Source organism: Cydia pomonella, chromosome 14 (assembly GCF_033807575.1).
Source record: "Cydia pomonella isolate Wapato2018A chromosome 14, ilCydPomo1, whole genome shotgun sequence".
Lineage (NCBI taxonomy): Eukaryota > Metazoa > Arthropoda > Insecta > Lepidoptera > Tortricidae > Cydia > Cydia pomonella.
The window spans coordinates 4,076,826-4,093,357 of NC_084716.1; the positions used below are offsets into that span (position 1 = coordinate 4,076,826).

The 16,532-nt window shown below is 38.5% G+C and overlaps 1 protein-coding gene across 1 annotated transcript in view; it reads left to right on the plus strand.

The window, feature by feature from the left end:
* Nucleotides 1-16,532, plus strand: part of LOC133525317 (E3 ubiquitin-protein ligase SH3RF1) — a 75,808-nt gene that overhangs the window by 24,694 nt on the left and 34,582 nt on the right. The window contains exons 3-5 of the mRNA XM_061861605.1: nt 9,523-9,690; nt 13,207-13,295; nt 15,412-15,526. Of these exons, the coding sequence (XP_061717589.1) occupies nt 9,523-9,690; nt 13,207-13,295; nt 15,412-15,526 (372 nt within the window). The remainder of the gene's footprint in view (nt 1-9,522; nt 9,691-13,206; nt 13,296-15,411; nt 15,527-16,532) is intronic.

A 16,532-nucleotide genomic window follows, 5' to 3' on the forward strand; every position in this document is an offset into this window, starting at 1 on the left:
CAAAAAAACGGAACCCTTATAGATTCGTCATGTTCGTCTGTCTGTCCGATTATGTCACAGCAACTTTTTGGTAGCATTAGAAATAATGTAAGCTGTCTTGACGTGTCTTTTTATTAAAAATCATTTTTGAAAAAAAAAAGTCACAGCAAGTATGTTACAATTATTAATTAATATCTGGGAGACAAAAACTCGAAAAGCGGCCAAGTGCGAGTCGGACTCGCCCATGAAGGGTTCCGTACCATTTATGACGTGATAAAAAATAACTACTACTAAAACTTAGATCTCGTTCAAATTCAAACCAATTTTCGGTGGGAGTTTGCATGGTAATGTACATCATATATTTTTTTTAGTTTTATCATTTTCTTATTTTAGAAGATACAGGGGGGGGGGGCACATTTCACCACTTTGGAAGTGTCTCTCGCGCAAACTATTCAGTTTAGTAAAAAATGATATTAGTAACCTCATATCATTTTTGAAGACCTATCCATAGATACCCCACACGTATGGGTTTGAAGAAAAAAAAATTGAGTTTCAGTTCTAAGTATGGGGAACCCCCAAAATTTATTGTTTTTTTCTAATTTGTATGAAAATCTTGCGGTTCACAGAATACATCTACTTACCAAGTTTCAACAGTATATTTCTTATAGTTTCGGAAAAAAGTGGCTGTGACATACGGACGGACAGACAGACAGACATGACGAATCCATAAGGGTTCCGTTTTTTTGCCATTTGGCTACGGAACACTAAAAATGCGCGTTTACCCAAAGATAGACCTAGCTAGAACGATTTTTCGCCCCCGAAAACCCCCATATAGCAAATTTCATTGAAATTGTCAGAGCTGTTTCCAAGATCCCCGAAATATATAAATATATTAGCGATAAGACCGCCTGTTGTTTTTCTGTATTGAGGTGTGCCTGTGCCATAAAGAGAATTTGTATTGTATTGTATATATACAGGAATTGTTTGAAAGCGTTTTTAATAACTTTAACACGTCAAGATTTAATCGGATGCTAAAACCATATAACATTGTAGAAAAACATTGCTTTTCGAGAATGTTACCATTTGTTGCAAATTGTTCTGTTTGTTCTATATCGCCTTTGGCCTATATCGCCGCGAAACCATACAAACTAAGAACTCCCAACTAAGCCGTAATGCCCGTAATGTATTTCTTTACATGCGTCCGAATCCTGAACCGCCTAAAGCAATACCATTGTTATCGATCTGCCCCACTTTCCCACCACGGTGGTATAAATAGACGGGGTTGGACACTTGCGGTTGGATCCAGTTAGGGTTACTACATTCTACGTACAATTTATGAAAATTCCTCATTATTAAAAAAAAACTACATTTTGTACATAACAGGGTAAAATATAGCGATATAGATATATTTATTTTTGTTGCTCGCCGGCCCCGCCGCTTATAAATAAATTTAGATACTTGTCAGACAATTTTTGGAATGAATTTTGTGGCTCCTCTACACGATGGCCCAGCCTAGGCCAGTCCAAGGGACGCATTTATGCGTTAGAGGGAGTAAGTGATATTGCTATCTTCTTCCACCGCATAGCTATATATATATATATATATATAGCGAAATAAAAGTAAAGCAACTATAGCCAACAAAATAAATGTCGACGTTATAGGAAGTGAATCGTTATATGGAGTTTACATTGTAATAGGGAACAAATCAAATAAATCTTTTTTGATTTGTGTATTTTTGTAAGTAGTCACACTACTATACATAAATAAATAGATTTCATATACTAAAGAAGTGCCCAAGCCCTCCGGTGGCCGAGGGGGGAATGAACCAGCGCCTTCATCTTACACAGCTAACGTCCTGATCACTAGATGTGTTGGGCTGTTGGCCGAACGTTAATTGCAATATTTGCAATGGGCCATTAACCATTACAAATTGAACCGTAAACTGTAACGGACGGTTACAGTTTATGGTTCAGTTTGTAATGGTTAATGGTCCATTGTATGAACGTTTCGGCTAACACTGCTAGACCACGGCCACGGCCACGGCGGTGTCCGATCCAAATTCTGAAGACGCCGGTTAGATTCTGGCCTCGGCCACCAGAGGGCTTGGGCACTTTTTCTCATGTATATCGCATCTATTTCAGTTCATAATAGAACAACCTGTATTAATTAGTATAAATGTATGAATCTCGCATTACTATATTCCTAAAAACAATTAAAATTCCTGAAACTTGCCTAAATCCTGACGAGCAGTAACCCTAGCCAGGACTGTCCATTTTAGACAGAAACTGTGAGCTACGTTAGTCTCGAAAATCTGACTTTATTCGGAACGACCGGGTAATTGACTTTGCTCGAACGCGTCTATTTTTATAGGCTGACATGAATTTCACTCTCATCTCAAGTTTCATACATGTGAAACTTATGTAACGGTAATTACTAATTATGCTTATTTATAGGTATACATTTGATACGTCCTGTAGCGCTTGATTTTGATGAATAAATAACATTCAAGCAGCAACATTCTTAACTGTCCTTTGGTGGACCTTATGCCTTATGTAATAAGGTCCACCGACAGTTAACAGTGTGGGCGATGGTACTGTGATTTCTTCTGCTTGTTACTTTGGTAATTTTACCAGACCTACCTACTACATATTTATTCACAGTAGGTACATCATTTGAAATTAAAGCCTGACCAGAAATATATGATCATTGTCAAGAGGGCGCTGTTACTCTCCTGTGAAAACTAAACGTTTAGAACTTCAGGTACATGTATATGGTGATAGTTCTGTTTAGTATGAAAAATTTAGTTCCAATGAAATTCCGCAATATGGCGCGTGATCATATATTACTGGTCAGGCTTTAGAACTGCGTTACATTGGCAAAATTTCGTAATTTCTTCATTCCTTAAGTTACCTGTATTATTGTGAGGTTTGGGGTACGAGAAACTTGCATAGTTTATGTCGCTCAGGGCAGCAAGAGAAACAGTTAAGGTAGAGGTATATGAGGATTCCTTACAAGTACATATTTCTCTTTGTTACCCCATCTAGATGTTTAGATATACAGACTATACTCTGTATCTTTAGGTATTTAAATAAAAGTAAACAAAATCTACCCTCAAATGGCTCCTTAAGCCAGTTGAGGGTAGATGAAACATTTCATGATCAAATAATGTAGGTTCATAGGAGATATCAGGCCGTTCAGTGACAGATCCAGGCGGTTTTGTATTTGGTTGGTTAACCAATAAATGTTATAACTACCCGAAAATTTACAAATTGTTTGTTTACTTATATTTAATTACCTAAAGACACAGAGATAGGGTCAGATGTGGGTCAGTTTGTAAAACAAAAGATACCTACTCTTATTTTATTTTATTTCTCGTATGATTGCGCACACATTATTGTTAGCAGATACATTTTGTTTCGCGTAGTTCTCAGTAACATAAAATAGAAACGAGTTCGCTGTTTCGAAGCTCGGTTGCCATGGCAACAGTATGGCGTCGCTTCTATTATTTACCGAGGTCCATGACTTCGTATGTGGCGTGCTGCTCAGTGCTTACCCTACACGTGCGTTTACTTTAGAGTTTCAATTATGCTAATATGTTTTTATGTACAGTCGCCATCGGATATATCGGAACGACCGAGGTGGACTAAAATATCTGACCACGCACTCTAACGCCTTGACAATAGAGGCGTGCTCAGATATTTGTGAACACCTTGGCCGGTGCGATATATCTGATGGCGACTGCACCGTCTGCATTACGAAAATGTGCAAATCGTCATCGTCGGGTTGCTGGCAGTTAATGTGTTGATTTCTTGTTTTATTTTACTGGTAATCAGGATAACAACAACCGTAAATATAACTAAAACATATTAATACTTAAGTATATAAAATCGGCCAAGTGCGAGTCGGACTCGCACAGAAAGGGTTCCGTACCATTATCTATAAAAACGGTCACCCATCCAAGTACTGACCCCGCCCGACGTTGCTTAACTTCGGTGATTGGATGAGAACCTCGAGATTGGAAAGACATATTCATTTTATTCTGTTTTTAGTATTTGTTGTTATAGCGGTAACAGAAATACATAATCTGTAGAAATTTCAACTGGCTATCACAGTTCATGAGATACAGCCTGGTGACGGACGCACGGACGGACAGCGGAGTCTCAGTAATAGGGTCTCTTTTGTCCCTTTGGGTACGGAACCCTACAAAGAAGGCCAATAACCAATAACAGCCATCCATTGAATTACGTTATGTAACAATTAAAAATAACAAGAAATGTAAAAACAACGAGAATGTGCAGTACTACCCACAAATGCTTGTTAAGCTTTATTGTCTTTGGTTACAATTTACAATCTTATCAGTTCCAAAATCTCGGTTATTCTTGCATGCAATATTGCTCGTTTCAGAGAAAAGTTAATATTTCACGAAACTACATCTATTCCAAGAAAACGAAAGCAGTTTTTCTCATTTCTCATATTTGCATATTTGTGATGATAATGATACCTGAGTTATCTCTAGTGATAATACACTTTCTCTTCTTTCACGTGTTTATGTCACTGGTCATAAATATGTATACAATTTTTCACCTTATGCCAATGGATTAAGGTAAAATGTGAATACATACCATTTACTGTTCACATCAATTCAGACAAGTAATAACCTTTATGAAGTTGGTACAGTCACGTCTGAAATTATCTACACGGACACAGTACCAAAAATATGTATACACTACCTTAGTTTACGGGCAATAAGGTCGTGTATACATATTTTTGGCACTTTGTCCATGTCGATATTTTCTGACATGACTCACAGCTTACACAATATACAATTTTCTTTCCCCTTTAGGGCATCTGTGATATTTACCAGGGGTAAATAAGTTTGCATAGTTATTATAATCTTAGACTTAAGATGAGCTTTGATAGATACACCTATATATATATATATATATATATATATATATATATATATATATATGTATACCCCATTTCATTTACCATGGCTGGATTCCAATTGAGACGGTCATTACGCGTAAACAAGTAGTGACAACAAAAGATACCCGGGAAACTTTTTTTAGATCAGCATTATGGTTTTCTTCGTGCAGTATCAAGTGAAATTCCGCCATGTTTTTTTACGTCCCCAGACCCTAATCTGTTAAACAAAAGTTAATATTGTTTCATTTATGCAGCGGTTACTAATGCTACTGCTACTATACTATCCGCAAAACTATCTGACCGGTCAGGTCATAATGCCATCTCTTTCACTCTTGGTTGGTCTTAACAAGGGTAAAGGAGATAGCATTATGATCTCAGTGGCCAGTTAGTTTTGCGGCAAGTATAACTGAACGGGGCCATATATTTTGACTAAGGTGTAGAGATGGTGCAGTTATTTAATATTTAAAATTAATTTTTAATTGATGAATTTTACGGATGATTTATACTATAATCTTTTTTCAAATGATTTTTCTTAATTATAATATTTTGTAATTATATAATATTATTAGTGCTAATATGTATGTATGTATGTAGAAAGAGCGCGCCAAGCGGGACGTTTTGGAAACTCAAAATCCTATACAAAATGAGACTTAACGCAAACGCGTTGGTCACGTTATGATGTCGATAAAATTTACACTAGGGGTACTGATAACTTTTTGACAGTGCGTGCGAAAATGTTTGTGATGGGATCTTTATTTTCCTTTGCGACTTTGTGCGCGACTATGGTTCAGTTCCTTACGTCATATTGCTATTGCCAACATATACTTAACGAATAAAAAATCGCGTTACCAATATAAGAACTCGATTGCACGTCTGAACTGTACCCCTAGTGTAAATATTTTCGACAGCGAAACGTGACGTACGCGTTTGCGTTAAGTGTCATTTTGTATGAGATTTTTGACTTTCCAAAACGTCCCGCTTGGCGCGCTGTTTAAAAACCCATACAAAATGAGACTTAACGCAAACGCGTACGTCACGTTTCAAAATCGAATTTATTTACACTAGGGGTACTGATGGCGCGCTGTTCAAAAACCCATACAAAATGAGACTTAACGCAAACGCGTACGTCACGTTTCAAAATCGAATTTATTTACACTAGGGGTACTGAATGCTAAACTTTCACACTTTTCACATGAATAATTAGGAAGTAGGTAATCACGTCGCCTTGACTCACAAAACTTATCAGTACGCGATAACGATAAGATTAAATATAAATTCAGAGCCAGCCTTTATGTACAATACAATCCGTTCGAGATACGTGTATTTACAAACAAATACATTCGTGAGTCTCGAAATGAAAAAAAAAAGTATCGCAATTTGACAGGGGATGATTTTAATCGCTTCTTTTCAAAGAGTCTGAAAACGCTCGTGTATAAGTAACCTGTTACAATAAAAACTTCCACAAAAGTAAAACATCGCTACCTAGTGACTTGAAATCGATCTAAGAATCATCTCAACAGACAACCTTTTCGATGAAATCAACTCAATTATGTTTACCCGTTGGAGATGTACGAAGCCACAGACAGGCACTCTTATACTCGTTATACATACTCGGAAAAAGAGTACACTAAACTACACTGGCATACTTAAGGGAAGGGATACTCGAGGTTAAAAAGGGAACCTTCAACACTGGAACCTCTGCAGGCCTGGATTTAGGGCCCCTAGGCACTCCATACATCATGCGCGACTTCAAGAACAGCCTCGCGCACGAGAACATAACTCATGCTAGACGGTCTGATATATCGGAGCAGCCAAGCGGAGGTATGGCATTAAAAATTCGGGGGGGCATTATCCATCTCAAAACCATTGCTAGGTTGCCTAGACCCTACGTCAGGGCCTTGTGGTCCTAGGTGGAAATCTGGCCCTGAACCTCTGCGAATCTCTTTCGAAACGCGTTTTTATAACACGCAAGTCAGTCAGCCGTTATTAGTCATGTCTTGATTCTTGTCACGACACGAACCCGTTGCAATCAATGACGAACCCCTGGTTAGCGTGCCCCAGTTCGAGAAACCCTGGAACCTGAAACCCATTTCGAAACTGTACAAAAGAATACACGCTGATACATCTTCCTTGTTACGTATAAATGTATACTATGCTCGTGCTGTGCGCCTTGGCACATGATCGGTTGCATAAAAAAAAGTGTTACGCTTCAGCTGTTAGTAAATATCACATGATATTTTTCATAGGTTAGTTCCGAGAATCTTATCGGTATTTACGAGCCAGCCAAATGCACTACTGTTCGTAGATATTTTTTGTACTTTTGTTACTAATACCTACTAAAAATGTAATCTGTTGATTGGTCAAACCTACGGTCATTTTAGTTTACTCGCCATCAGATATATCGGGGCGGTTGAAAGGCTCAAAGCCATTTGAAGACACACTAACGCCTTGACAATAGAGGCGTGTTCAGATATTTGTGAGCACGTTGGGCGCTCCGATATCGCGCGACTCCGACTCGCGCGCGAGTCCATATTTGAAGTCGCGCAAAATGTATGGAATCGCGCGCAAAAATGCAACTCGTGCCATAGATCGTGTCATTCATGACGACGCGTGCCTTCACTCGTATTGTCATGTTATATAGATGATATATAGGTTAGATTTGACAAATCTGTGCGTCATCGTGGATGACACGAACTATAGCAGGTCTAATGGCGACTGTACAAAACTAGACAGCGAGGAGTAGATTTCTTTATATCGATAATTTTATACTATCTGGGATATAAAAAACACAGTTAAAAATATTTCCGTCTAATCCTTTCGGCTTCAAAATAACAGATCAAAATGAGCACAATAACAATATTGTGCAGAGAAAGTCCGTAGGTGTTATAAAGGCGTTAATCATCGCGTTATTACTCGTGAACCCATTACCGACACGATAGGTTGGTTAATGGCTATGCAGATTATGAACTACGAGATTGGTACCGTCGTTCGCACTCTTAAGAGCCACCCAACGCTAGCGTCTCTCGAGCGTCGGCGCCTAGTCAACTCTATGGCCGCTGCTCGACGCAACGTCGGCGCAACTGCGCAGCGAGGTAATTTTCCATTGAGCTGACTTGGCGCCGACGCTCAAAAGACGCTAGTGTGGAGTGGTTCTTAGAAGGGGCGTAAAGCAGGGAATAAAAAAGAAACAAGATATAAGAAAGGAAAGAGAAAGAAACATGCGATGGGAGCCGGAAGATATGTCGATCGCGCTAGTTCCCTCTAGAGTCAGATTTCTCGGCCTTATCACTAGCTATTTTATACTAAAATTATTAAATTGACTTACATCTATCATCTTTCGAATATTCGAGGTCACAATCATAAAATTTCACGACAGTTCGATCTCGATTCAACAAGAGTTATCAATTGCGATATAATCAGATGACATTCGAATCTCTTTGAAAATCTACCTGAATCTGAAAATCACTTTTAAAACTAACTATTTCAGTTCAGACTAAATCGATACAAGGCTCCAGACTGTGTCCTAACTAGTCCTAAGTAGTTGGTCGCTTAGCTAGTTTTAGTTCCCAACGGACGAATTTAATAGGTATTATAATATTATAATAAGATCTAAAAGTACACAGCTGGAAACTTGTAGGCTTGACTGAGCTCTGGGAAGCGTGAATATCGCTTCAGACGACCTTGACATTATCTGCTATTTACAGAGAGTTTATATTTATAATTGTCAGCGGTATGTCACATTACCAATAAAACATAATAAATGCTAGTGACCCGTCCCGGCTTCGCACGGATTTACACAAAACCTTAACAAATTATACACCTAACCTACCATAAGAATTCCGCCCTATTGATAGGTGAAAACCGAATGTAAATCCGTTCACTAGTTTTAGAGTGTATCGCGAACATACAGACAGACGTGTCGGATTTATTTATTTTATTTATTTAAACAAAATTCATACAGTCTGACAGTCTAAACCAAATCGCTGTACAATTTAGAGACAACTTATACGCTACGGTACACAACACTTTACAACAACAGTATTATAACATACCACATGGATGACAGTTTATAAAGTGTTATTAAAACTGTTCGAAAATTGTTTTACATGTTTCGCTCTATAACGAAGAGCTTCAGCAGGAACCACACGCATTAACTGACTGACGTACTGCCAGCTAAACATTTTTAGGGTTCCTTAGTGGACATGAAAACCTTATGGTTTCTTTGTTAGGTTTTCCATGATCGTTTGTCTGTCTATCCGTCTATCTGTAGATGGCTGTAATTTGGTATAGATATAAATGTGTCTTCAAAACTACGATACAAATAATATAGCCTTGCTATTCAATTTATAAAGTAAAGAAAGTTGTGTAAAGGTTTTGAGTGCTTTTGATTTGATTACCCGAGGACATTTCTTTAAATTAGCCGTAATCGGGTAAAAAGGGCTAATATCAGTAATATCTATAATTATACCACAAAAAATGAAAGAGAGACATACTAAATGTGCCTGGGGACTTACGATGGCTTCCAAAGCGTTACACAACTTTACAGTCAATAAATGTGTGTTAGTTATACTACTTACATAAGACATGCGTTAACGTACTTTTGTTTCGTTTCAGGTTATAGTGGAATCCCACAAGGAGCTGCGATGCCCAGAATGCCGCATCTTAGTAGAGACGAAGGTCGAGGAGCTGCCCCCCAACGTGCTGCTCATGAGGATCCTGGAAGGCATGCGGAACAATGTCCCACGCAAGCTACCGACGCAACGGACCAATAGACATGTTCAGGTATAGGCTTTTGATATGCTTATACTAACATCCACTATAGGTTATAGCGGGATCCCGCAAGGGTCGATTTTAGGTACTGCACTTTACATAAGGAGGGTGCTTTCGTTATAGTGGGATCTATGATTCCCAGAATGCCGCATTCTGGAAGAGACTAAGGTCGAAGAGCTAACGTGCAAACTAACTGCAAACGTGCTCCTCGTACGATACTAAAATCTATTAGAGGTTATAGCGGAATCTGACAAGGGTCGATTATGTGCTGCACTGTACATTAGATGGGCAGTATTTACTCTACGTTATTTTATTTTAGTATATGGAAAACCAACAGCGCTAAATATATCTAGAACTTACAATAGAATTACAGAGCCAATTACAGGTTCTCACTTATAGAAATGTAATAAATTATAAAAAGTTATAACGGGATCATCAGATATTGACACGACAGGGTGCAAATAATAGTATGATTCTGCAAATTTTGATTATTTGCTAGAGCTACTAAATAAGCAAGGAAGTGAAATACAGCTTGCTAATCCGGATAGGCAAAAAACCAGCTGATGATGGATTACAGAGATATTTATAATTTCATTTGAAAATTTGTGGCTAATATGGGATAAAAATCGCCTAATTAGTAAATGAGCGAAAGATTGATGCACCTGTGTATTAACATATTGTTATAATGAGACTTAAGAAATACTCTTCTGCTTCACATTATCACACTTTATTTGTCGCGGTTTTTTTCGTGTTGTTAAAATCAATTTCGGGACTATCAGTCGTTTTTTTCAACCCATTTTAATTTAGTGTGCCCGCGCCATGTCCGTCCAGATAACAAGGATCACCGAATTTCCGAGGGACCGATTTAGCGAAGTTACTGGGATGAGCAAGAAACTGTATAACAAAACAACTAACGTTAATATACGCAAATACGCAGTAGATCTAAGACACGCTGCATGTATTTTGCACAATCATTGCATCAGATTAATAATTCAATTGGCTGACAGCTAATACATGACATCATGTCATTACAAATCAAAGGTAAAAAGTTTAACGGACAATGTCAATCATTATTATCCGCAATTCATCATCACAGTGACGCTTCGGTTGGTGTCTGTGAGAAAAAAGTGACTGTAGTTGTATGTAATTGGCAAGCTTTAGCGTCGAATTTAAATTAAATAAGGCCATACCATACACCATTAATATAACATTATATTTCGTAATTGACCAAGCGTTAGAGAAGGTCTCCGTTTCGGGTGTGGGCAAAAATGCTTTCGTATGTCCGGATGTTGTCCTCTACAGGTCGCAATTATCAACCAATTTTCGTGAAATTATGTGAGCAGGTTCGATGATTAAATAGTTTTTTTTTAGATTCACTTTTTTTTTTTTTTTTTTCAAAATGGCGAAGTAATACATTTATTCAGTTTTAAGTTATGCTCGCGAGGTGCACAGATTACAGTGCCACTAGTATTATAAACTGAGCAGATTCATTTTTTTAATGAATAATTAGTCAGAAATTAACAAAAAATTCAATTCAGCATTTTTGTATCAGGTATCAATTTCAACCAATGTACAAACTAATAAATAGATACACAATTAGTATGGAAATTTAAAAGTGATAGACTGATAATGGTTTTAGTGTCAATAATGACAGTTGTTGACTTTTCTTCTTTTTCACCAATCAGAGGTTCGTTAAGTAAGTATTATGTATTCATATATTTGATTTTATAATATTAAATCTGTACAGAAGTATTCTATCACTAGTCACTTATTCTTGACAAAGCCTTTAAATTATTAGAAACCACTAAAATGTGGTAACTAATATCGTTCATTGCAAGTCGACGTACTGAGGTAACTATCGCAACCTCATATCATTAATTGACAAACCACCAAATTTAAACCTTTGGCATTCTATCTAGAGTCGATTTTACAACTATTCGTTGTATTGGAGTTTGCGAAAATTAATTGTTGATATCAAACATTGGGTGGGCTTCCCCTAGAATCGATCAGAGCTTTCGAGAAACGTTCTGTTTTTGTTTACAACTTTCAAATGTACATTATAAATGAGTATTTACGTAACTGATCACGGCTGATGAACACTCAACCTTATTACAACTGTGTACGGTTGAACTTCCTTAAACATATGCAACCGGCCGATGACTCAATGGAGTACTTAGCATGAATGGGGCATAGCTCATTGACATAAGTAGCGATATAGTAGACGTGTCTCGTATGAGGATTAGCTGGGTCTTGGCCGTATCCTGTACAGTTACTGGGGCAGAGAAGTCATGATTGTCTCTTAAGTGTCCTAGACACGATTGCATATCTATGCTATACATATGACAGGCTGATAATTGGGAAATAGGGCGTAAATGTTGAAACGCAAAATGAGATTACTTTATTTTATAACATTTAAAATTCTCACGTTTTAAACACATATTAAAACATTTATAACTGGGTTTATTGAGAACTTATTTTGTTACCTTCATTTCCGACGTATCGACGCACGTTTCACTGGCCGTGGTCGCTGATAACTGATGTGCCAACAAAATGTCAAAACAGAGATTTGTATATGGTGTTTGAAGCCTATGAAAAAGTTTGGGGTATACATCACAATTTCAAACCATTACCACACATATGTTAATTATTATCAATAGTTCGACATGCAACACTCACTATAGCGGCACACACATCCGAAGATACCCTTGGCTTAAACTTCTGGATCACTGGTACCCAAGTCGGCGATAATTAAAAACCAATTCGCCATAGACCTGGTTAAAAATATGTTTTTATACTTTATTTTAAACGAAGATTCTTTAGACATGTAAAAGTTAGGGCTAAAATATACATAATAAAAAACCATTATCAAATTATCCTTGGAGATGTAAAAGGTCTGCAAACCTTAATAGGGGGGTGTTATCGGCGTGGAATCGTTAAAAGCTGATAGAAAAAGCTTTGTCTCCGCAAAAAGAGCGAAAACGACATCGATCGGCTGACGTCTTACGAGGCGCTTTCGCATCGACAGGTGTGGGGAGACCCTAATGCGATATATATTTTTTTATATACTTACTACGTCGGTGGCAAACAAGCATACGGCCCGCCCGATGGTAAGCAGTCTCCGTAGCCTATGTACGCCTGCAACTCCAGAGGAGGTACATGCGCGTTGCCGACCCTAACACTCCGGATCCTCGTTGAGACCCTAATGCGATATATTTTTTTTATATACTTACTACGTCGGTGGCAAACAAGCATACGGCCCGCCTGATCGTAAGCAGTCTCCGTAGCTTATGTACACCTGCAACTCCAGAGGAGGTACATGCGCGTTGCCGATCCTAACACTCCGGACCCTCGTTGAGCTCAACGAGCTCGTTTAGTTTTAATTTCATTATTTTTACCTTATCCGACGGTTCAGCTGGGTTGCACCACCTGTGGTCACGGAATAATGAAATAATATATCCTTACACCCGTTCTAACCCCCAAATACGGGTTCTTATGTAAGATTGTCCTATATCTACTTCTATGTTTCAGGGGCAGCCTCAGCAGAGCGGTCAGAGCCGGGACAAGCAGCTGCCGCCGCACGGGCGCGCGCTCTACGACTTCATCTCCAAGGAACCAGGGTAAATACTCTGACTCTTTCCAATACCCGAAGAATTTAGAATTTCCCGATATGTTGCATGCTGGTCTTCCTTTATCAGTTGACGCACAATACCAACGTTTTCATCATTGTTTCGGTCTACCTTCACGCAAGTCATCGTTGAGAGATACACGGCCACGAAAATGAGGATACCACATGTATATTGTTGTCTTTAAGGTGTGCTCTAGGTTCAAAAAACGGAGTTTTTAAGTTGTAGCGCTTTTTTGGATCAAAATAGGGCTGCCATAAATTTTATCAGCAATTTTAAGGCTTTCGAGGGATTTTATCGATTAGAACATTGGTCTTAAATGCACTCTAAAAATGTGTAACAAATTATCCACGAAAGCTAAAAATATGAAAATTGCCTCTAAAAATCGCAATGTATCGATTACTTTTTATTACTTTAAACGTACAAAAAAACTCCCGGGCACACACTTCAATCTCGCTCATGCTTAGGCTCAGTGAGAGAAAGAACATGAATTTACTGGGCCTTAAAGGTGATTCACTACTAAAAGCAGGAGTCAATGGATCTCCATATTGTTGTGTTAATCCACATTTAAAGTCTTAACATAGCATAGCTTTAAATTTGTTAAGGGACGGTTCCATTTTCGCCAGCGTCTCAACGTTATTTTATGAGAAAGCAATTTAAAAATATATTTTTTCTTAGCGACCAGTTTTTTAGCCACCACACTATAAATAAATAAAATAAATAAATATTATAGGACATTATTACACAAATTGACTAAGTCCCACAGTAAGCTCAATAAGGCTAACTAGTTATTTTTTTTAAAGATAATATATGGCAAAAATAAGTATCTAATTATTGACTCCCAAATCTTTCAGGGCAGCCAACGTAATGACCAAATATCGAGTTGAGGGAAAGTCCGTGTCTAATATATTGTAAAATGCCAGTTAGGTATTTTAGTAAAAACCCACCATAGCTAATCTGACTCACGATATAAATATCTCATGCGTATTCCTAGTTATATTTAAATGACATGACACGAATGTGCGGTATATAGGAATTAATAGTTGATTGTGTTGAATCGCCGCGTTCATTGAAAAATTGACATAAATTGGGTGAATCATCCAGTAGTTCCGGCAATCCTAATAATCATGCTTACTCACTTACTACGCAATCCTCTGGCGCAGCGACCCAGAGTGTGTCTTGGCCTCCAACACGCTCGCCACTGATCCCAGTCCTGTACAGTTTCTGTCCAGTTTTCAACCAGTAGGCCTAGCACATGATTTGCGCGAGAGTATCTCGCGGCGAGATAGACTACAGGCCTTTTTCTAACCATGTTAATAGAGGAGGGACAGGTAGTCTATCTCGCCGCGAGAGACTCGCGCCAATCATGTGCCAGCCCGGCTGGGGCTCGCGCAGATCCGCGTACACCATCATGCTAATTAATTGTAGATCTTTGTGGTCGTCAAAGAGATGAATCATTTTGTTATATCCTGAATACAATATTAAAATAAATAGCGTGTTATCGGGGCTCTCATTTTAATCTAGACATGGTATTTTTATCTATGGGAAGTATTTGCTATTTCTTTAAGAAAAAATAAAACACCACACTGAGCTGAATACCAACTGAACTACCAACTTAGTCAATTGCGGCAAATATTTCCATCTAATTTTGCACTGTTTTATTTACATGTATTTATTATTAAAATGCATTGCGAAATTATAAATTTGTTCTGATATGAGTACAGTCGTCATCAGATATATCGGAGCGGCCGAGGTGCTCAAAAATATCTGAACACGCACTCTACCACCTTGAAAATAGACGCGTGTTCAGATATAATAATAATAATAGAAACGCTTAATTCAGGCCAAGAGCCCATACAATTAAAATAAAAACAATTAAAATTAAATTACACATTTAACTCTCAATAATAATTAAAATTAGAATTAAATTAAACAATTAGCATTACATAAAAATACAAATAAGATAAGTAACATCAATAACAAAATTAATTTTGAATAATTAATAATAATTATATGCGAGTACCCCGGCCGCTCAGATATATCTGGCGGCGACTGTACAAAAATAAATTAATATCTGAACGTATATATAATATTGATTGTAAAATTGCAGCGACCTCTCGTTCAAGAAAGGTGAAACAATATTGCTACAGAAGAAACTGGACGCCTTCTGGTACCAAGGAGAGACCTCCGGCCGGACCGGGGTCTTCCCTATCACTTACCTACAGGTACGAGTACCGTATTATGATTCATCATCATCATCATCATATCAGCCTTTTATCGCCCACTGCTGAGCATAGGCCTCTCTTCTAGTACGCCACTTATCCCGGTCCCGAGCCAATCTCATCCAGCAGTGACCCGCAGTCTTCCGAATGTCGTCCACCCAACGAGCCAACGGACGCCAGGCACTCCTTTCGTCTGTAAGCGGCCACCATTCCGGTAGCATTTTGGCCCACCTGCCATCACTCTGCCTGGCAACATGTCCCGCCCAGATCCATTTTAATTTGGTAATGACGTGTCCGACGTCTTGCACCTTGGTGCGACGTCGGATCTCGACATTCCTCACTCGGTCTTGAAGTTTGATGCCGAGCATGGCGCGCTCCATGGCTCTCTGTGCCACTCGAATTTTATGCACAGTCTCCTTAGTGAGCGTCCATGTCTCGGCACCGTAGGTCATGGTACTATGATTATGACCTAAAAAGTACCTATTGAGCTATCCATGCCGTGATCGGCAACGGCGACCCTGGCTAACGGGAGTGAGCACTGATATGGCTTGCAAAGCCGAACTTACAAAAACTATCACAGGTAGTGCAGTAAAGTTGACCAGAAGTATTGTAAATGTAAGTATTGAAAATTATACAAACTCAGTCCCCACTTCCCTCTCTGGACATTGATATTAGGGAAAGTATATTAAACGTTATTAGAATAGTTAATTTAAATTAGTTTAGTTTATTTTTCGTGCTTGTTTTTCGTGGCAATAAGCATTTCACTTTTACTATGGGGGCCCTGGGCTGCGTCTAGGACAAACGTAGATATTTTTCTAAACTAGCCAGGACACCCCCTCTGACTATAAATAAAGCTGGATCCGCCCTTGTGTACCTCTAAGCCATGATGGCCACCAACAGACCTGGATCAAAATGGGCCGAGCCGAGGTAAGGCCACATCATTTACGCATCTCGGCCCATGTGGGGGTAGTATGTGGGTTTCGCTCCGCAAGTCCCTCTGCTACTCAGA